Source organism: Mytilus galloprovincialis, chromosome 3, assembly GCF_965363235.1.
Source record: "Mytilus galloprovincialis chromosome 3, xbMytGall1.hap1.1, whole genome shotgun sequence".
NCBI classification, from domain to species: Eukaryota; Metazoa; Mollusca; class Bivalvia; order Mytilida; family Mytilidae; genus Mytilus; species Mytilus galloprovincialis.
The window spans coordinates 27,879,681-27,903,210 of NC_134840.1; the positions used below are offsets into that span (position 1 = coordinate 27,879,681).

Below are 23,530 nucleotides of genomic sequence, written 5' to 3' on the forward strand. Positions count from 1 at the left end.
GTACTTAGATTTTTGTTTATGGGCCCAGTTTTCAAGTTGGTTCAAATCAGGATCCAAAATTATTATATTAAGTATTGTGCAATAGCAAGAAATTTTCAATTGCACAGTATTCAGCAATAGCAAGAAATCTTCAATTGCACAGTATTGTGCAATAGCAAGAAATTTTCAATTGCTCAGTATTGCGCAATAGCAAGAAATTTTCAATTGCACAATATTGTGCAATAGCAAATATTTTCAATTGCACAGTATTGGGCAATAGCCAGAAATATCTAATTGCACAATATTGTGCAATAGCAACAAATTTTCAATTGATTGGAGTTATCTTTCTTTGTCCAGAATAGTAGTTGAGTCAACTTAAATCATTGTTTTATACAATATACAATGTATATTCACTTTCACTACCAACTGATAAATTAAAACAATCTTTACCATTCAGTGATAACAAGCATCTTTTGTTACATTTTAATATTTTATGATGTATTTAAATGAGTAGTTATTGTTGCAAACTCCATTAGAAATTTGAATTGAGATTAGTTTTGGAAAAAGGGAAAGAAAGGGGGATGTGAAAAAAAATGGGGGGGGGGGGGTTAAATTTTTCTCATTTCAGATTTCATAGATAAAAAGAAAATTTCTTCAAACATTTTTTTGAGAGGATTAATATTCAACAGCATAGTGAATTGCTCAAAGGCAAAAAAAAATTTTAAGTTCATTAGACCACATTCATTCTGTGTCAACTATTTAATCACAATCCAAATTTAGAGCTGTATCCAGCTTGAATGTTGTGTCCATACTTGAACCAACCGTTCAGGGTTCAACCTCTGCGGTCGTATAAAGCTGCGCCCTGCGGAGCATCTGGTTTTAACTTCTATTAAAAGCAGTAGGTCAGCATTATTTGATGCATGTAAAATAATGATTGTAAGGTGTGCATTTGGCTGGCTACCTCATTTTCATGGTCCATTAGACAATGTAAAGATTTTGTGTTTTGGTCTGTTTTTCAGATATTAAAAGCAATATGTCAACTATATTAATTTGGTGTATGGAATGATTGTAAGGTGTACATGTCTGTCTGTCTGTTATTATATGTAATGTGCATGAGACAACTATCCATCAGAGACTAATCGTTTTGGATGTAAGCAACTATTGGTCAGCATACAGCCTTCAACAATGAGCAAAACTGATACCTCTTTAAGTAGTAGTAAGGCTGAGGCCTGACAAAATGTGAAACATTTCAGACAGTAAGACCAAAAGCCTGAATTATAAAAAGTCAATGGTGTCAAGACGGCAACCAACAACCCCACTGCGGCAGGTTAAACTTGTTTTTAAGAGCTCTACCATGACCTTTTGCTGATAAGACAATATTCAAAATTCTTACTAGTGTAAAATCAGTTATTCAAAGATCAATAGCTTTAAAACTTTAGAAGGATCCTATCTAGATTTACAGGCTCTACAAAACCTTGAAAATCCAGGATGTGATATAATTGTAATAAGGTACAGTCAAGCTTCCAAACCAAATGCATGTAAATTAGAAAAGGTTTTAAGACATTTGATGATCTGTGGTAAAATTCCTGACTAATTAACTCACCAGTTGTTAAAAAAAACCTTCATTGAAATCTAAAACCTCACTATAAGCAAATGGAATAGTGAACAAGTTTGAAAATATGGAAATATACACATCCTTGGGAAGTTGCCTAAGGAACATCACCATCCAAAAATTTAACATGGAAATGAAGAATAAGTCTTTCTTGAATAGGTGACCTTGTGAACTAAAATATACAAAACTAGAAAAGGACATGAATTGTCTTTTGAGAAGATTTATTTAAGTCCATTCCCTTTGATGGAAAATGTCTGCAGTATAATAAAATATTTATTGATATTTCAAGGTAATACAATAAAATCAAGGTAACTGTGCATTGTAAGTGTAATTAAACCTTTCAATTTAATGACTGTTGTTAATTACATCCCCAAAAATTAATATCTCTAAAAAAAAAATGAATACAAGTGAATCTACACTGAAATTAAAGCATTTATATTGTTGAGTATATCATTTTTTAATCGTAAAAAAACTCTGCATATGGCACTTTAATGATATGTAATGTCATCTGATTTAAAAATTCTTTTATTGTTTCTATAATGTCTTGATGTTTCATGGAACTATTGGAAAAAGTTGCTACATTAGGTGGATCTTCAATAGTCAAATGTCCATATATAACATTTACAGTTGTAAATTTTACACCATTTTCTCTCAACTCATCTACAAAAGCTGATGGAGTAACTACATAAATGTTACTTGAATTTTTGTTCTCCTGAAAATCTTTTATTTTAGATAATCTCTTAGGGACTATTTTTAAGAAATGTTGAATATTACCACCTTGTATATCGAGAATTTGTGATTTTGAAGTTTTGCTTAGCAGAAGGCAATGTGGTGGCATGTATGTTCGATGATAAACAAATTTATCGTTTATATTATACAAAGATGTCCCAGACTTTAAATCCTTTTGAATGTGCAATAAACTTTGTATTACTCCACCCTGATGTAAAAATCCATATATTGGGGTCATAGTAATATTAAAAAATAACCAAGAACATACAAATAATGTCTTCAGCTTTGATTTTTCCTGAATTTGTTCAATTCCAATCATAACTGCTAGAGGTAAAACGGGTAACAAAAATCTAGGTTCCTGATGTGGAAATGTTGATAACAGTATTACTGGTATAAAAAGCATTACAAATGGGAGATAACTCCTGTGAAACTTCTCCTGTCTCCATAACAGTACTGAAAGATGTAAAAGTTTTTTATAAATGAACAAAGTTAGAGGTCCAAATAAAAGAGGAAGATTGACAATAAAATGAAGATATCTTGGATGAATACCATGTTCTGCTAAATTATGTGGATTCATATTGTACAACAGGAAATTATATGGTGTTATAACCACCCATCGAAGAAATGTTGTAAACAAACACATGAACTCAGAAGTCTTTTCTTTATCACACTGGCTTAATAACTCTTGGAAATTTTCGCCAAAATACAGGGTATCAACTGCAGTAAGTATTATAAATGAAACTGTGGCTCCCGCTCCGACAAACACTGCATGAGTAGTTATCTTTTCTTGTTTAGCCTCGCAATACATCAAAGCTGGAAACAAAGCCATTATAGCAAATGTAGGTCTGTTAAACACTCCAGCCATACCTACAATACCAATTAAAGTGGCCTTCACATAAAATGTTGTTGTTAAAGACTTTGTGTAGTGTAATTTCGCTTCAGCAGGTTTCCTTATTTTAAAGCGATAATCTTTCATTGAAACTCGCTGTAGATTTTCCTGAATCTCTTCTTCCTCCTCTTCAAATCTGGATTTAACGTAAAATTGAATAGTTCTATCTGTAAACACCAGGAGTAATAAAATGGCAAACAGTACTGCCTCAATACTGTTAGTAAATGTTCTTGTCATGTATGTCAACATAACATACGATGCTGCCATCAATCTTAATCCTAGTTGCTCATTTAAATCAAAACACTTGCAAAGTTTGCATAAAGTATAATCTAACACAATACTCAGAGATGCTATAACTAAACGAGGTATAACAATAATCGAGTATGGAGAAATGACTGCTGGTTGAAATTCTCCAAGAAGTTTCCAAAATTTCAGCGGCAACCCAAAAAAGATGTATATTAATGAGACACTCCTTATTGGAAGTACTGTATATTCCCATGGCTTGTTTACTTCAATGTTGAATATATCACCTAAAAATGGAAGAAGACAATGAATTGTAAAATGTATCATATATAGATGATATAATTTCCATATATGTTGATAATTTTCTTTTTCTTGCTGTGTATTTTTTTCAGGTATATAACACTATATATATATAAGTTTACATTGTATACAGCTGGATGGCTGCACACATGATAAAGCTATTTTGTCTAGCAAAATATTGTGTGAATCTATAAATATAGCAATTATTTTTATAACTCTCACTAGCATGTTAAAGTTACATTCTTAGCCATTTCAAACTGATCCATATCAAAATAGATTGATGTTGATTGTTGCTAATATAAGACTCTTATATCTATATACATTATATATATTTCTGCAGATAAATGAGATATTATGACAAAACCTTAATTCAGTATAAACTGGTTTTCAAGAGCTGATAAGGGGTCATAAAGATTTCATGATCAATGCTACCATTTTTGTGACTCAATCAACATTCCATGAGGATGCTTTGTAAAGGTCAGTCTTTCATAATGTGTTGCCTTGTAGCATACATAGTGTTTCAGAAGTGAAGAGAAAATAAAGTTAATCAAAATCAAAGATTGCCTATCATAACATATGGCAACTAATTTTTTATAAGATTTAAATGAAATGAAAATTTTTATTTAGGACTTTCCATGAATTATACCTGTTAAATAAAGCTGAACTTGCCATGGATACACAAAAAAGAAATTATATTTCACAATGTTAACTTTTGAAGATCAATTCTATGGAAAAAAACTGTTTACAGATCTTTACATACATCTGCACATGTATGAGATTAATATTTAATTAAATATACTAAAAGCCAGGAAAAGATGTTAAAAATTATTGCTATCTTATCTAGATTAGCAGTAAATATTTGTAGCTGAAAGGGTTTCTTTTTTAAATATTGCATAAGGTTTAAAATCTAAGTCCTTCTCGTTGAAGCTAAATGTTAATACAGATAATAATGTTTGTAAAACAAGGGGAGACAATCAACTAACCTGAAATGACTTCAACTGTTTGGAAAAACTCATCTGGGTGTATATATCCGTACTGTGGTATAAAAACAAGTAAAAATCTCAGAAAAAGTAATGAGATGTAAAAAGGATCCATACCTGGAAAATATTAATTATAATTTTTGACAATTTTATAATAAAATGTATGATTTTCTAACAGTAATTAGCATGTATACTATTTGATACCTTTCATTATTATCATATAATGCTTAGTCTACATATCCATTTAATGTAAATGTGTTTGTACAAATAAATATTTTTATTGTCATCAAATTATAAGTTCAACTGTCACTGTTGTTGTTGGTCAGGTGGTACCCAATTAGATTGAAAGTTGTGCTATTATAGCAGAAAACTAGGCATTCCAATTTTTAGTAAAGTGAAATAATTGATACCTATAATCAGAGATATATGTCTCTGCTATAATCATATATGGAAGGGTAATCACTCTATGGTGTATGCAGGTATTATCTCCTTATAGATATCTTTATGTTTATTGGGGGTTTGATCAACAGTTGTTTGGCTGTTAAAAGGGTTCTGAAGAGTTTGGCTTCATTCAAATAATAAGGTTACAGTGACCTTTAGTTGTTAATTTATGTGCCATTTGGTCTCTTGTGATATACCTGACTTAGGTTTGGGGGACTAAAGACAAGTACATGTATATATATTGTAAATAAAACTAAGAGCTTTCACATTATGATCCTTTTACTTTTCATTCAAATGCCAAAAGAGGCTGATACATGTAATCATATGTCATTGCCAACATCGGTTAAAGATTTACGGTAAGCCATTGGACTTTTCAACTGGTTTCGAAAGTACATACACACCAGATTTGTTGAAAATAGGTTGATGAGAATCTGTACAAATAATTCCCTGTATAACGTAATTCGAAATCTTCATATATACATGTACACGTAATTGAAATTGCGTATAGTTTGTATTTGCGTATGCGTTATGCGAATAATTGTTACATCATGATTCCGTTTATTTTTTACGGAATTCAAAGTCTATCCAAACAGAAATATTGTTTATCCACGTGTTTTTTTCTAATTAATTCAGTAAATACATATTAAACGATGTCTGATATACGAAAAGGCGCGAAAATAATTACTCTATACACAAATTGTAATTGCGTATATAGCTGTGATGTCAGAACTTGGTTATTTTACGGTTAACTTTATCAATGTTAAAATATTGATAGACTAAGTCTAGTAGGTTTGAAAGATTGAATATTATACATGTATGATACATTGAATATAATACATGTATGATGCCAGGTGAGTATCTAAACAGTAAGATGAGTTATATTTTTTTCTATAGTCAGTACATGTTTTTCCAGTATATAATTTCTACAAAAAGAGATTAAATTATCTAATTGTAATAAAAAACTTAGTAAATTATGTGTTTTGGTTAAATATACATTGGAGTTATCTATTAAAAGTTTCAAACAATGAACACTGACAAAGGCAAACTTGACACTTCATGCACTTATTTCACAGCTGATAAAGTTGAGGATAAGCGTCATTTTTCAAACGAATGCTCACTTCATAATAATTTGAGGGATGAACTCTTTCAACATATTTCTAGCACTTACAAGTCAGAACTTTAAAAAGTTAAATAAACATGATGAATCTTCGAAATTTGTTTTGTTGTTAACACAAGAAAACTTTACTATTATGGGAAAAAATTTTATTGTTAGTCCTTTTGAATTATGTAGTACAAAAAATGTAGAACAGGTCTTGATACTGCAGTGGCGTAGCTTGCCTTCTGTTTATACCGAGGCAGGGGGTCTGGGGGGCTGCGGCCCCCTGAAGCTATAGAGGTTTTTACAATTTGAACAAGAAAAAATCGTTAAAAATAGTTGCTTTTCAATGTTATTTCATCATATAAATTTAATTATATGCCTTACTATCTATACTAAAAGTTATAAAAATAACAAAATACATGAAGGTATCACATTAGACAACCAATGAAAAGCCAGTTTCTTGACTTGCTAGCAGTTACAGAAAGCAGGAACATATATATATATTGACATACTGTTCCCAGCAGAAAGCCAGCTCAAATGCCTAATGGCTACCAATATATTTCCAAGCCGTAGTACACTCTAATATAGTTGGCTGTACCTCACACGTCATATCACAAGAAATCATGACCTTGCTCGGTGGATAGAAGAAACTTGTGACAAAATGTTCAATGCAGAAAAAAATAACAAACGAAAATATTAAGGTTTATTTGTAATAAGTTTTGTGATGATCATTTATTTGGTCGTAGGTCACGAATCAACGAATTATTATAGATAATCACCACAAAATGACAGCTGGATTGAACAAATGAATTTCAGGATAAACTAGGAGAAAAACATATGCTACATGTAAAGTGTAGCACGGCACTTGTTTTAGTGGTGTATTCCTTCGAAGGTCTCAGTTGAAATTACATATTGAATGATTTTTAACTTTTTTTTTCATTCACGATGAACATGACAACCGGCAAATAACTAACATTTACTTTATTCTGAAGTATTCATTATAAATGAACAGTATTTGGTTGATTTTTGTTTATATATAAAAACCTGACATTATGTATTAACTAACAGACATATTTCTCTGGAATTAGTGATTCCTTTAAATATTTTAAGTTCCCTGCTTGTGAAAACGTACTATGAATTTAAAATAGCGAGAATAAAACTTGAGAACCATAACATATAAATTATTTTCTGTGCACTATAATATATAATTGAGATTTTGTTTTGTTTAGTACCCAAGTCAATGAACATAGTCGTAGGGGAACATGTCAACGGTTATAAATAAGGGTTTGAATGCTTAGAATAGAATGGGATTATCAAATATTTATTTTTTAATCATTGTCGCCCATAATTTGATTTTCCTTTATTATATGATTTAGCACCATTTTAAATCCATATTTTTTTTAAATTAAAATTTAAATTGATTTCAGGGCCGGTTTTTCTGTTTTCTTAGAACCTCACCCAGGCCCTCATATACTAGAAATTATTCTGACACAAAATTAACTAATTGACCTAATTCAATGGTAAAGTGATTTGATCGGGTGACTTGTGAGTTGCATCCTCATCTATTCTACTCACTGTTTTCGCTTGCAATGGGGTAGGACAAAACAAATCTATTGTCGATTTCCTTTTACTCTGACAAACTTGAATTACAGAAAACTACCGTAAAGGGTATTCCAAGTAGAGGAGGGAAAATTAATTCAAATGTTCCCATAAGTCTTGAATATTCCGTAAAGGATATGAATCAATAACCACGCCAACAAGACATAACAAGTTGCTACATTATTGTTTAGTAGCCAGTTTGCTGCATAATAATCATTTAAAAGAAAATACAGTGAAGGAAAATATTTTTATTTTTTTTGCCTCAACGTAAGCTACGCCCCTGTACTGACTGTTATTTGATATCAATTTGTCAGGTTTGTTTTCTTTTTTGTTTTGGCTCTGATTCTAACTGAGGCTTATGGTGCTATAAAGATAATTATATCGAATTGTAATGTTTTAATGATGACCCTATCATTATGCTGCTGCTTCTAAGAAAATTGTGGGGTGGGGGGCTATACTGTTTGGATACTTGTCAACTCGTACTTTCGGCAAATCGTACTCAGCCAACTCGTACTTTCGGCAACTCGTACTTCTACCAACTCGTACTTCTACTAAGTCGTACCCAATATTTTTTTAGCATTATAATATAAGTTTTCTACGTTTATATCAGTAGATATGGATATTTTAACTCCCTGAAGTATCCCAGTGCACCCTGAGGTAGATCCATAGAATATGAAAAGGATATTTTTTACTGAACATTGCGTTGACCATGTCTTAGTTTTTTCGTGTTAGTAGAAAATATTTTTAACATTATAATGCTTCATATTTTATTATTTACCTACTGATTTATCTACTGATAGGATTTGTATCTGAAAAAAAATCCTCAAGTGTCAAGGTGTGCTCGATCCTTAGAATATTTGAAGAGATTTTTTACTGAATATTGCGATAAACACGTTGTTTGTTGATGTGTTAACACTTTGTTTTTTGTTCTTTTTTTTATATAAGTATGGCAGTCAGTTCGTTTTCCATTTGAATTGTTTTACTGGTCATTATAGCTGACTATGAGGTATGGGTGGGTTTTGCTCATGGTTGAAGGCTGTACGATTACCTATAGTTGTTCATTTCTGTGTCATTTTGGTCTCTAGTGAAGAGTTGTCTCATAAGCAATCAGACGAGATCTTCTTTTTTATATGTCTTATTTCGTATTTCGACATGGATGTCACGTTGCAGAAAGCCAGGTGGGATAAAGTCAAGGTCCAACTAAAAATTAAGAATGCATTTTCTTTTCGGTGAGGATGGTGATTGTTTAAGTATAACTCAATGGCCTTTGATGTTCATAGTGCCGCACTTATACCGATTTTTTGTTTTCATTTACTTCTCTCTGTTTATTCTACTTTTAACAAATCCATTCTATTTTTGTAGGTATGTTATCCACTAATGACCACTGATTAGCATATTGTGTACTCATAATTATTTTAATGTGCATATCAAATAAATTGCGGTGCAAACAATTTCAAACAATCAATTCTAAGGAATACTAATGATTATAACGATTAGCATTTTATAAGCTTATTTAAAACAATTATGATTGAATTTTATTAACAATGGAAGTTGTTTTTTTTATTTGTATTTTGCTATATAATGATATACGAAAGAAAGTTACAATAACTATGCATATAAACTTGATAAATAATATCAAATAAAACATGGTTACGAGTTGGTAAAAATAGGGTACGAGTTGGTTGAGTACGACTTGCCGAAAATACGAGTTGTCGTGTACCCTACTGTTTTACCTGTCTGTCTGTCTGCCAATCTGTCAGTCAGTTGTCAGTTCCTCCGTCCGTCCCATGAATATTTTAATGTTTTCGTTGAATCCTTCTGTTGTTTGAAAGCTGTAGGGGGTCCGAGTTACTTATTTGGTTCGATTGGACTCGGTCCGACTTGTTCCAAGGGCCGAGTTGTCCAGCATTCTCCGTAATCAGGATTAATAATTTAAATGAGCTTATACGCATTCATACACACCCTTTTCTTATTTATGTATGAAATCATACACTGGGAATATTAATGCATATCCATTATCATGATGTGATCAGAAAATATTAACCAGTGTCGTTTTTGGTAGCTTCAAACAAGTCCTGTGAGTACTGTCTCAATCCGGATTTTCTTTAAAATTACAAAGAAAACAGTACTTCCTGTTAAAAAAAACCCGCTATTTGCCGGTGTTTCGTGTTAATAAACATGTCAGGGACAATTTTAACGTCCTTAAAAAGAAAATACTCACAAGCAGTTGGACTAAGTTCTTACAGAGACCAACATTTTAAGGTAGGAATTGATTAAATATGAAAATTGACACATGTCCTTTTTCTCATCTTTGTTGTTATGTTGTTATATATAAACATTGACAATGTGCTCAGACACAGGTCACTCTAGACTAGTTTCTAAGTTTATCAATGAGAAGGTCAACTATCCATACTTAAAGGTTTCATGGTTAACCTCCAACTCCACAGATCCACCTACTTCGCCCACAGGCCCTTGATTCTGTCAATGAAAATGTGTGGTTTCGTACGGGTGTGGATAATAAACCCCACATTGACAGAAACAAGGTCTGTGGCTTCGCCAGCAAATATCATACACTGCAACATACTTTCAATTCTTGCTGTATCTGGGGAATCTTAGTCCTTTTGAGCAAAATTATGTTTGCTCCCATAATTTCTCGTTCACCCCCTTTCACATAATGTATGCACCCTTCTTAAAGGTTTTGAATCTTGTTTACATAGTTAATTTACAATACAATACAATACAATATTTTTATTTTCCAAATTAAAGGGCCCATTAAGAGCATTACATTAATTACAACATGACATAAACATTACAGAGTGATTAAAAAAACATAAAATAATAATTCAAATGCATGAGGAAAGAATCAGTGGTCAAGGGGAGATAGTTTTGATATCTTTTAGAGTATTTAAGTGACATTAACTAATTTTCTGATTTTCTAAGTTGCAGGCCTTTATCGAGGTATGCACATAAAATAGATAAAAACCTGCTACATGTACATTTGTATCTTCATTAATCATGATCCATGAAAAAACATCTTTTCTGTTTGAATTATATCTAAACTGGGGTATTTTTTTTTATATAATCAGTCACATCTCTTCTGAGGTTATTGTAAAGAGGGCATTCCAGAAGAAAGTGCATTTTGAATTACAATATAAACATATCCTCTCATGTTGAGGTAATATTTCATATTTACCACATACATTGGTAATTCGTTCATGTCTGCCAGTTTCTATTCTTAAACAGTGATCAGCTGGTGATTGCTGAGTCTGTATTTTGATAGCAAATGCATTTGTGGGTGCTTTAAATCTAAATAATTTTCGTGGTCAAATGACCTTTTGAATGAAAAATAAGTGTCCAATTTGCCTTGATTCTGTAAATAAAAATCTCCCATTTTCTCCCAATCATTTTGAAAATTTAGGGAGCAACCATTTAACTTCAAAGAAGGGGAGGGGGGGGATTTTTAGTCTGAGTAAGATTATTTTCTTTTTCGGGAGCCAATTGCAAGACCCAATGCTCTCTCCTTCAGAACTTGAACCCCATACCTCTGTGTTACAGAACAGCTCTTTAACAGACTGATTTAAAGAAGTGCTTCGCTCCATGTAGGTAACTTATTATTGCTGGCTAAGTACATGTTTCTACTACATGAACATACTGTAATCCAACTTATTTTCGCAAATACTTTTCTTGCATTTTACCCTTTTTAGTCCACTTTGTGGGTATTTAATTTCACGGTTTTCTAATTTACTTGATGTACTTTAATACGGAAAGATCCCAAGTTTTACATATTCGTGCCAATTAATAATTGCATTATTTTTCTACTCGGAAAAATAAATTGCTCACGAAAATAAGTATACTAAGGGCTGCATTCCCATTACATTTCCCTCACTTCAAGCATGTCAAGAGTCATTATACTATAATGATGATATCATCAGGGCGCCCTTAGCTACATGTAGGTAATTCTTCTGACTGTGGGTTTTTATTGTTGGGTGCCCAATTTAACAGGGAGAGTGTGATTCTTCTTAATAGCATTTTGTTTCCTCCAGTATTTAAAAAGGGGACCTCTGTGTTACAAGGCAGCTTTTTAGTCTTTAACTGACTGAGCTAAAGCAGTACTCATGGGGCACATAAACATATAAATGGCAACATTTTTTCCTTTGAGACCATGGTTCAAATGACAACTTTATACTCAGATAATGAACTCAATAAATCTAATGTTTCACAGCAATTACTTTTACTAGATGACGTACAATGTAGATGATAATTCAGTCATTTGGCAAAATGTTGAAAATTATACCTCAGAAATTTCAATCAATGCACTGGAAAAATGGAAGTCAAGTTCAGTGTGCCTTCCTTCTTTGGTTAATACAGCTATCAAGTATTTAGCCATTTCCCACAAATAAGCTCCTGTAGAAAGGCTTTTAAGTATTGCCGGAAAGGTGTACAGAACTGATCGCTGTTCTCTTAATGGCATCACATTTAAACCACTTATGATGATAAAGTGCAATGGACATATTAATTAACCAGTATTTGAAGTCTATGTCCCTAACACTGTATACATATGTACATATACCTCTCTTTTTGAAATTCTTTTTGTTTTTATATTGAAAAAGTAATGTGTAATGTAATGCATTACACAGGCAAAGTAATTGTAATGTAATGCATTACATGTGAGAAAAAATGTAATTGTAATTGTACTTGTAATGGAAGAATCACAAAGTAATTGTAATGTAATGCAGGTATTATACCTGAATGTTCATCAGGCCAGGCCAGTAGATATCACAAAATCCAAAGTTTATGTTTTTCTCTCTGAAAAAGGATTTCTGTTTTGGGAATATAATACCCTTTAATGTGAATCTTCCCCAATCTAGAACAGTCTTCACCCCTGCGTATTGGTAAAAAATTTAACAAGATTATATTTTGACATATATTTGTTTATACATTGTAGTTACATGCATACTGAGGTTGAAAACATGCATGACATGTATAATAATTTTGATTAAAAAGAAATTCACATGAATTTTAGGGAAACAGAACAGACCAAGAACACCTCTTATTGCTGAGCACAACTTTATATGTTGGTAACCTGTCTTTTTATACAACAGAAGAACAGATCCATGAACTCTTCTCAAAATGTGGAGACATCAAAAGAATTATCATGGGGCTGGATAAAGTCAGAAAGACACCATGTGGATTTTGTTTTGTAGAGTATCCTTTACCATGTTTACAAATTATATCACTTTCAAAATTGGAAATTGCATGCATGACATAGTTTATACACAGGACTCAAATTTTATAGTTATATAGTACAACTGTACAATATTGTATGCCAAGTATGTGTGCTTTACGAAAATTACTGTTTTTATTCTGCTAGGGTTTTAGTCCTGTTAAGGATATAGTGCTGAAACTTTGGTTTTAATTGTGTAATGCATTATTACATTTATTTGATAAACAAATATACCTGTGTGTATGTTAAGTAAACTTACTTTTGACATAGGCAATTAAAGATTAGAAAAGTTAGTTTTCTCTTTCTGTTTTTAGCAACTTTAGTAGATATTATGACTGTTAATGAGTAGTTTCACATCACCTTTAAAGGTCAGTTCTCTTTTGGTTTATTTACTAATTCTTAGGGTTATCACGATCATGGTTGTATATATGTGAACCATGTGTTTAAGATCTTAAAAAAAAAACCCCAATACTCTCTATAGATACTAAAAATTTAGAACTCATGAAAATTACTAAAAACAGTTTGTAGAATTTCTTGTAGCTGCCTATAGTAAAGTTCATCTCTTGTAGCTGCCCATAGTGAAATTTATCTCATGTAACTGCCCATAGTGAAGTTTATCTCTTGTACTTGTAGCTGTCCCATACAATGTAGTTAAGTTTGTCTCTTGTACATGTAGCTGCTCATAGTGAATTTTGTCAGCCTAAAGCTGTTGATAAATTTAACATCTTCAGCAAAATAGTTTTATGGTTTGTATTGATAATCTGTTTCCTTAACTATAAAAGATATTATACCAGGGAAGATTCAGAGAATGCCATAAGATATATAAATGGAACACGATTAGATGACAGAATTGTGAGAACAGATTGGGATGCAGGGTTTAAAGAAGGCAGACAGTATGGACGTGGTAAAAGTGGTGGACAGGTTTGTTATAAATAATTATTAATTTTATAAATTTATACTAGAACACACCTGCGAAATCGCAGGCATTTAGAGCTTGTGAGATTTTGTGTCTGGAAAATTTCAGCAAAAGATTTCATGTCTGGAGAGTTTTAAAAAAGGTATCAAAATTCATAGGTACTTGGAAATGTTTAAGCCCTCTCCCTTGTTTCCAAAGTCTGTTATATTTTTTTCTGTTAAATTCCATTATTTTCGCGTTTCTGTATACTATGAACATATTACGTATACTATAAATAAGTTGTATTTGCTATTATCTATCAATTTCTTCTCCTAGACAAACGCTGCTATATTATTTGGAGAGTCTCTATCAACGCAATATGTATTGTCCTGTCCCCGAGTACTCTTATGAAATGTATGTGCAAGTTTAAAACCGGAAGTCCTGTTTGACTTGAAAGCGAAATTGCGGACATTTTAAGCTTGGTTGAAAGTATGTTAACTATTTTAGGATGAATTTTTGCAAAAAATTTTTTTATCTTGAGAATTTAGAAAATGATATCAAAAGTCATACAGGTACATGGATGCAGGACAACATTTTTAAGCCCTTTCTTTTTTTTCAAAGTCCGTTATTATTTTTTTCCCGTTATATTCCATTATTTTGGTGTTTCTGTATACTTTGAACATACGTATCTATAATAAAAATATTAAAGTGTATTTAATTTTCTATTAACTATCAATTCAAAGTTTCTTGTCCATGGCGATCACTGCTATATATATATATTATATAGAAAGTCTCTAAATAAAATAGTAGTATATTTATCATAGTATACATGCAGATAAATGCGAAATTAATTGTCTATTACCCGTCCGAGTACTTATGAAAATCATGTGTAAGTTAAAACTGAGGTATAATAGTAGTGGTTCTTATGATCTAATAAACAGCTGTGCCATGAGCGCATGATACACCCTTTGTCTTGTTTGAGAAGTTTTATGCAATAATATACACCTATTGACTGGGTGTGAGGGTAATAGCAAGTTTGTTGTCCCTGAGGTACCAACTATTGCTCGAGGCAAAGCCGAGAGCAATAGTTGGTATGCGAAGGGACAACAAACTTGCTATTACCCGCACAACCAGTCATTAGGTGTTTTATTATACTGAACAACACAGCCATTAAGTGTTTTTATATACCAAATAACTAATTTTCTAAAAGTGTATATACCTTATCTGAAAGAAAGAAAAAATGTGACATAACTTTACATGCACATGATGAACTTTACTTTTTTATAATTCGTTTTGTATTTATAAATATTTCATTAATTTCAATCAAGACTACAAATACTTGTGTTAAACTTTCCGTGCTTATTATAAATCCTAGTTAAAGTACACCAAACGCAAACTCACTTTTAATATACGGAGAGCGAACCCATATTATGAATAAGGTACTATATTTTAGATCTTTTAAAAAATTTCCATGAAGATTTTCTTTCTCTTTTATAATTGCTTCTTGTAAGTGAAATTACAATCAAAACAAACAGATTCCACCGTTTACAATATAAGAGTGAGTTTGACGTTGCAAAGCATACGTAACCAAGCAGAGTAGTCAATGACATCATTATCGTCCAATGAAAAATAAGCATGGAAAAGTACGGGAAAGATGATTATGAAACTATTAACCGGGGCAATAGTCTTTGAAACTATTAACTGGCAAATTGTCTTTAGAATGAAATAGCACAACTATTTCATTTATTTTATATAGGAAAAAAATTCTTGAAGTATAATAATCATAAATAGTTTCTGAGATACAGCGTGACATGTGAAAAAAAACTCAATACTCTCTAGAATAAAATTTTGAATCATCACCAAAAAGTATACAGATCTTTGGATTAATATAATTAAGAAGTGTGTGAAGTTTAAAGCAATAATCAGAAAACGTTTTTGAGATACAGCGCGACATGTGAAAAATTCACACCCCTGTTTTAGTTATAAATCCTGTAACTCAAAAAGTTTAAATCCTATTTTCACCAAAAAGTATACAGATCTTTTGACCATCATAAGAAACAACAATGTTAAGTTTCATGAAATTTTGATAAGCGGTTCTCAAGTTACGGTGCGACATGTGGATGCCGGACAGACAGACATTTGTACACCATTTTGACGGACGTATAAAAACCACGATATGGACAACGCTCTGATTGGCTTATTTATTTTTCATTTGTGTTATCTATCATACGATTGGTTCTCAATGTTAAAACCAGTAGTCGTGTCGGACTTAAAAGTCGGTTTGATGACGGAAACTCATTGCAATATTATATAGAGAGTCTCGATATATTATAGAAACTCACTGCTATTTTATATAGAGAGTCTCGATATATTATAGTAGTATATTAATCATAGTATACATGCAGATAAACGCAAAAATAATCAGTGTCCTTTCCCCAAATTATGTGTAAGTAAAAACAGGTATAATAGTAGTGGCCATTAGGATATTAAAACCATGATATGGACAACGCTCTGAATAGCTTATTTATTTTTTCATTTTTGTTATCCGATATCATACGATTGGTTCTCAATGTTTTAAACCGGAAGTCATGTCTGACATAAAAGTCGGTTTGATAACGGAAACAATATTCGAACACCTTTATTTTCATTTTTCTCCCAAAATAACCCAAACTGAATAGTCATAAGAATGGATGACAAATGCGACTATGCATGGTACCTATAGGACACAGAGGCATGCTGATTAATTTATTGTGGGAGGAAGTGAAGCGACACACAAAATGAGCTCTTCTTGTTGTTTAATAGTATAGATGTTTATTGGCATTGTACAAAATGTAGAGTGTCATCAGTAGATTTAAATAACTACAAGTCTAGCACTACACCTTCAAAGACTGTTTGTGTGGAACAGTATAAAAATGTTTTTCCATCATAGACTTAATCAAATAAGTCGCAAACTAGAACAAGTTTGAATAGATAATTTCACTGTAAATTATACTTGATCAATATTGAAACAATGAAAAGTCATACCTGATTGTCTCAAAGGTGCTGTACTTTTATCTTTATAACAAAATATTCTTGTTCTTGTTAAAGCAAAGATTAACTTTGTGGGAATCGTTCTATATGGTCATGATGGTGTGATTTGTCCATTGTTGCTTGGGAATTCTGTTAGATTTTTTTTTATGATGAAGACTGCAAATAAAAATATATACTAGATGAATCTTTATGTGAAAGTGATTCTTTCCCTTAAACTTTAATATTATATACATCTAAAGCTTGTAATACATCTTGGAAGCTTTTTTGTTTGATTTACTGTTGGTCATTTGAACCACGTAGTTTTATATTACACATTTAACTGTTTGAAAAACCAACCCTTATATAAATGCACTTCATAAATGAGAAATAGTTGCATTCAATATATGAGAATTTGACTCTGGGCACAAATTCATATTATAAGGAGTGCTTTCATGTTAAAGACACATTCTATTAATGAGAAATAGTGTTGGTAAGTTATGTTGATAAAGGAAGGTGTGGGACTGTACCATTCAAAAGTGGTTAGGAAAATTAATTCCAAACTGTTGTATATACATGTATGTAACTTTACACTTCAGGTTAGAGATGAATACAGGACAGATTTTGACGAAGGTCGGGGTGGTTATGGACAGATAATAGCAACAAAAATAAAGACCAAGGATTCAGTGTAGATGGCAGATACAAGTACTCTAATTATTGCCATACACCTGTACAGCTAGAAACTCTAGCTTAACTTTAAAGCCTTGGTGCAAATGTTTTGTTGACAACATGAAAAACAACAATTAAATGACTGTTGTCTTCAGCTGTAAATGTTGAATGCAGAGATGTCATTTCCACTCAACACATTACTTGTTTGTCGAAATAAATGAATGTATATTAAATTTACCATTGAAACATGATATAAAAGTGCTTTGTCAGAAACCTCTTCAGTGAGTGTCTTACTTGTATAACCATATATAATTTTTATGCCCCACTTACGATAGTAGAGGGGCATTATGTTTTCTGGTCTGTGGCTCCGTTCGTCCGTCCGTCTGTGGTTCCGTTCGTCCGTCCAGGTTAAAGTTTTTGGTCAAGGTAGTTTTTGATGAAGCTGAAGTCCAATCAACTTGAAACTTAGTACTCTTGTTGCTTATGATATGATCTTTCTTATTTTAATGCCAAATTAGATAATTACCCAATTTCACGGTCCATGGAACATGGAAAAGGATAGTGCGAGTGGGGCATCCGTGTACTTTGGACACATTCTTGTTTTGTTTTTTTTTGTTGTTTAGAGAATAAGGTGTTGATCAGAAATCTTTGTAATTTTTTTTTAACTTTTTAGATTGAGAGATCGACATTTTGTGTAGACCCTTTATTATGGTTGTAATCTCTTTTTATACAACTGCAAAAATTGAAAATGTTTTGGATGTATATTGATATCACGTTGGCAGCGTCGTCGTCTGAAAACATTTGGTTTTCGCACTCTAACTTTAGTAAAAGTAAATAGAAATCTATGAAATTTAAACACAAAGTTTATGACCATAAAAGGAAGGTTTGGATTGATTTTGGGTGTTTTGGTCCCAATAGTTTAGGAATTAGAAGCCAAAAAGGGCCCAAATAAGCATTTTTCTTGTCTTTTGCACCATAACTTTAGTATAAGTTTATAGAAATCTATGAAATTTCAATACAATGTTTATGACCACAAAAGGGAGGTTTGGATTGATTTTGGGAGTTTTGGTCCCAACCAATTAGGGGCCAAAAGGGTCCAAAATTAAACTTTGTTTGATTTCATCAAAAAATGAATTATTGGGGTTCTTTGATATGCCAAATCTAACTGTGTATTCAGATTCTTAATTTTTCTCATTTCAGATTTCATAAATAAAAAGAAAATTTCTTCAAACATTTTTTTTAGAGGATTAATATTCAACAGCATAGTGAATTACTCAAAGGCAAACAATTTTTTTTAAGTTCATTAGACCACATTCATTCTGTATCAGAAACATATGCTGTGTCAACTATTTAATCACAATCCAAATTTAGAGCTGAATCCAGCTTGAATGTTGTGTCCATACTTGCCCCAACTGTTCAGGGTTCAACCTCTGCGGTCGTATAAAGCTGTGCCCTGCGGAGCATCTGTTTTGATCTCTACAAAATGTTTGGTTGTTTGAATTGCTGGATTGCTGTCTTATTGACATAAATCTCTCTTCTTCAGTTCTAGCAACATAAGGCCCATTACGCAATTCAGTGAGGCATTCTCAAAAAGATATGTCATACTGTTACATAAGGTGAATAATTATCAAAAACTATTTTGTTAACTGAAATATTTGTTAAATGGTTAAATTTTCATTCCATAATAGGCTTATTTAACCTACTTGAAATGGAATTGCATTCATCTTTTATTTAAAGTGTATAAGGGAAGGTGTTATTGGCTCTTTTTTTTTTTTGACCAATGCAAATTGTTTATTTTGGGTTTGGATTATTTTTATATTTTTTTTTATAATTTTTTAATTGAAGTTTAGAATAAGAATCAAGATGTCCTTATTTGTATTCATTACTGTTTAGGAATACATATTATTCATTGATGTATAGATTGTGTACATAATTAAATGATTTCTTTTGAATTGTTTTATAAAAATTTCTACCTTTTGCAAATACACAACTTCTCTTTTTAAAAGAGAAATTAGACCATATAAATTTTCAAGATATATTGAAAAATATTTTATGTTTAGAGGTAATTTCCTAATGAATGTATAGCTAGAATTTTGTTACCTTGCTTGCTTTATTTGTATATTGTACAATTGTAATTGGAATAACGTCCAATCAAATTTGAATATAGTATATATACAGGTTAACTATGCCTATATATAATATATTGTTTGAATAATTACAAAGCTTGGGTAAACGTTTATACAAACAAAGTAAGCAGGCCAACCAAAGATTTACTCTACAGGCAATGTCAGGCCATAGGAGATTAGCTCTAACATCTTATCATCTGTATATATATATACATTTTATTTTCACTTGTCATAGATAATCATACAATTTGTGAAACATGGGAAGAATTCTGTTAATCTCATTGTTATATGAAGGAATGAAAGTGATATCAATGTTATGAGTGAGACATTTCAAACAATGTAAAAGTATAGAAAATTTATTGTATTTTCATTAATTTTTCGACCATGCTCAGCTATGTGAAAGTCACAACATCAATGTACATAGCAAAATGTGGAAAAGGTTTGACATGACATGAACTAACTTAATGATATTTCAGAAAAAAATTTTGAAAGGAAAAGTGGGAACCTAATTTTCATTAGCTTTTACATCACAAAGAAAATAACTGACAAATGAGGATTCATTACAATAAAATCCATCCAAAATTATTAACTATTGACTTAAAATCACCACATTTACTCATAGTTAGCATGTCAAACATTTAAACACAACATGAGCAAGAAGAGGGATAGATAACAGTACAATAGATTTGTTATCTGAATTTCTAATAATGAATTTGATCAAATATTTCCCACTTTGAAGACATATTGAGATTTTTAGTTTTGATTGCTGTGCTAACTTGCTATAAAAACTCATATTTTAGCTTAAGGTTGATATTTGGAAATATTTGCAAGTAGAAAATCAGATAATATATACTTATTTGAACATAAATCTGTCAGAATTATATTTTATGAATAAAAGTACAAGTTTTCTGTAAATGAGCCACATGTATTCCATTCATCAGGTGTGTTCGATTATCTGACAGATTTTCCACATCCAACATGATGCATTTGGTCATCTGTTCTAAATCTAATGGGCCAAACGAATCCAAATTGGCAGGATTTTCACATTCATAATTTTGGCTTTTGTTTTGCCTGGAAGGAAAGTCCAAGAATGCCAGACATAGATAATACAATCTGTCGGAAAAAGCTTAAACTATTTGTATAAAACTTTATACTTAAGAAGGAACCAGACCTGTTTGCTTCATACCTGTATTAATATACCTTATGTTAAGAAGTTTTCATCTGTCATATGTCCATTGTCCTTGACCTCCTTATTCAGGGAATGTTTGAAAAAAAATTGGTTTTGTTTGTCTATTGAAATAATCATGCATTATGAGTAACAGGATAAGTATATTTGGTTCCTTACAAAGTTTGCATCTTCCTCAGGTAGAAATGACCTTACCTCAACCTTATTTCATGGATTAGTGATCAATGTTAAAGTTATGTGGTAAAGTCTGTATCTCTGATAATGTAAGCTTTAGGTCAACTATTTTTGGTGTTTGGAATGAGTGTAAGGTGTATATCTCCAACTGGCAGGTTTTATCTAACCTTGACCTCAATTTCAGGGTTCGCTGGACAATATTTAGCTTTTATAGTTTGTATTTAGTGTATGGAACAATTCTATTGTGTATGTCTGTCTGACAGGATTTGTATGACCTTGACCTCATTTTCATGGTTCATTGGTCAATGATGAGTTTTCCAAATTTTCATATTTCATCTGATACATGTACTATTAACATAATTGGTTTATTGAATTATTGTAATTTATACATGTTTGTCTGGCAGGGTTAATATTACCCTCACCTCATTTTCATGGTTGATTGGTGAATGTTGAGATTATGTGGTTTAAATCTGTTTTTCAGTTTATCCGATACATGTACTTTTAGCTATATGACCATTATAGAAGGTGTACATGTTGGTATGCAGGTGCTGGTGGAATGATGCTACAATGTACATAGAAATGAAAAATTCACAATTGGGAAGCTGAAATAAACTCTTTTTGTCGCAAAGTTTTTTTTTCAACCAACTCTTATGGCCAATATTTAGATGCAAGTCAAGAAATGAAACACACTTAACTGTATCTGTTGTATCTTGTATCTCTAGTTCGATGGGATATATGCGTCCAACATAGTCACTAAATTTTGAATTATTCTGTGAGAGAACATCATCTTTATAGCGGAAAGTAAAGTTAAATGATATTGCTAACTTCTTATCTTTCTTCATAAGAAGTTCTTGTATGAGGTCAGCCTCATAATAATAAAGGATTAAGTCGGCAAGAAGAGGGGCACAATTGGTTCCCATTGAAATACAAACAGTCTGTTGAAAAACTCGTCCTCCAAACGTAACAAATATGTTGTCAATCAAGAAATCAAGCATCTTGCTAATATCAGTTTCAGAGAATGTTTTGTTTCAGTTAAACTGTTTCTTTACAAAGAAGGATTTATCCCTTCCTAAAACAAGATACTTGCATCTATGTTGGCCATTCTTTTTTTATGAAACAAAGTTGTACCAACTCTGTCAGTTTGTCTTTTAGTTTGTAATGGGGACTACTTCTTTAAAGTGTAGAAAAGTCAAATGTTTTAATACTATTGCAAGATGAAAATGTCTTAGGTTGTTTGTACTCTTAAAGATCCACATCTGATTCACGCCACTTCTAGAATAGGCAATTTCACAATAACTTTGAAGCCTGGCTTTTTTTGCTGATAAAACAGATGTTAATTATTTGGAAATAGGTTTCGTTGAGCACTTAGCAGATCCAGCAATATACGTTGTTTGTAAGGACACTTGTGTATTTTTAGGTATCCAATACAGTGATGGAAGATCCAGTTCTTCATCTTTGGTTAAAATTCCAAAGGAACATAGAACAGACCTATGATTATCCAGGCCATGATTTCCTCTTTGGTAAATGTCGTTAGAGTATATGTTGACTTTTCAATTGTCAATACCTAATTCATATATCAAGCAGTTTATGTAATGAGTTTTACACACAAAAAAACGATGTTGTTTGGGCTTTATCTGCGGGGACAACAACAAATGTGTCATGAAGTAGGACAAGTGTTTTGCAACATTTGGGTCTTTAAAGATCTTTAAAGATTAATGTAGCATGGGCATTGATACACCAAGTCCGTTTCTTAATTCTGATTTGTATCAACGACCTCACAGCCTTAATCCATTCAGAAAGAATATCTACGTCTTCTCTCTCGCTTATAGTCCATTGCCTGGCATAATCCTCAGTTGAATCCGTCAGTATTTTGAAGGTGTATTTCCAATTGATGGCTCACTATATTTCGGACCATTGGATAACACATTTCACAGGGAAGTGTTATTGACAATGTTGATGTCAGTCGGATAATATGTAAATTGGGAACTAGCATAAGTGCAATCAGGAGGTTTAGACAACAAGTCGTCAATATTGAGATCCTGCAAAACGTGTTTGTAATTGAAAATTTCAGTTGCAATTGGTTTGGTATAGATATAAGAAATGATTGGTACAGACTGGTCTTTAAAATTAGGAAGTATTTTCGATTGAACTACTTTATGATGAAATATGTTGCCCATGTTGACGTCATCGATACCTTTGTTGGCAAAGGAAAGTTTAAGAAAGTTTTAGAAAAGATGTTTTTCGTCTTTTCCAAGGAGAACTGGTTCGAAAAGTCTGTGACTTGCAATATCCGAAATGATAGCTGCAAGTTTGTATTGATTTGAATGATGGTTTGTAACTGGTTTCCAAACATAAATTGAACAGAGAATGAAGTTTTGA

At 31.8% G+C, this 23,530-nt stretch overlaps 2 protein-coding genes across 4 annotated transcripts; one reads left to right on the forward strand and one right to left on the reverse strand.

Moving 5' to 3' along the window:
- Positions 1–1,795: 1,795 nt before the first annotated feature.
- Positions 1,796–17,183, reverse strand: LOC143067602 (GPI alpha-1,2-mannosyltransferase 4-like). Of its 3 annotated transcripts, none has more exons than XM_076240968.1 (3): positions 17,015–17,183; positions 4,736–4,849; positions 1,796–3,739 (listed from the first exon to the last, which is right to left on the reverse strand). In XM_076240968.1, exons 2-3 carry the CDS (start codon positions 4,845–4,847, stop codon positions 2,049–2,051), a joined length of 1,803 nt encoding a protein of 600 aa, XP_076097083.1. In that variant the 5' UTR covers positions 4,848–4,849; positions 17,015–17,183; the 3' UTR covers positions 1,796–2,048. The 3 variants fall into 3 exon arrangements, with proteins under 3 accessions (XP_076097083.1, XP_076097081.1, XP_076097082.1); XM_076240966.1 differs by lacking the exon at positions 17,015–17,183 and adding an exon at positions 9,834–9,980; XM_076240967.1 differs by lacking the exon at positions 17,015–17,183 and adding an exon at positions 9,916–9,976.
- Positions 9,978–20,710, forward strand: LOC143067603 (nuclear cap-binding protein subunit 2-like). The gene is made up of 4 exons (XM_076240969.1): positions 9,978–10,133; positions 12,895–13,076; positions 13,878–14,016; positions 17,596–20,710. The coding sequence occupies exons 1-4, from the start codon at positions 10,050–10,052 to the stop codon at positions 17,686–17,688; spliced, it is 498 nt and encodes a 165-aa protein (XP_076097084.1). The 5' UTR covers positions 9,978–10,049; the 3' UTR covers positions 17,689–20,710.
- The last annotated feature ends 2,820 nt before the right edge of the window (positions 20,711–23,530 follow it).

Bases quoted from the DNA above. Each gene is read 5' to 3' on its own strand.
- LOC143067602 (XM_076240968.1), bottom strand. From the start codon at position 4,847: ATGGATCCTTTTTACATCTCATTACTTTTTCTGAGATTTTTACTTGTT. The intron at 3,740-4,735 runs GTTAGTTGATTG...TTCCATTTTTAG, and splicing joins AACAGTTGAAGTCATTTCAG to GTGATATATTCAACATTGAA.
- LOC143067603 (XM_076240969.1), top strand. From the start codon at position 10,050: ATGTCAGGGACAATTTTAACGTCCTTAAAAAGAAAATACTCACAAGCA. The intron at 13,077-13,877 runs GTATCCTTTACC...TAACTATAAAAG, and splicing joins TGTGGATTTTGTTTTGTAGA to ATATTATACCAGGGAAGATT. The intron at 14,017-17,595 runs GTTTGTTATAAA...TTTACACTTCAG, and splicing joins GTGGTAAAAGTGGTGGACAG to GTTAGAGATGAATACAGGAC.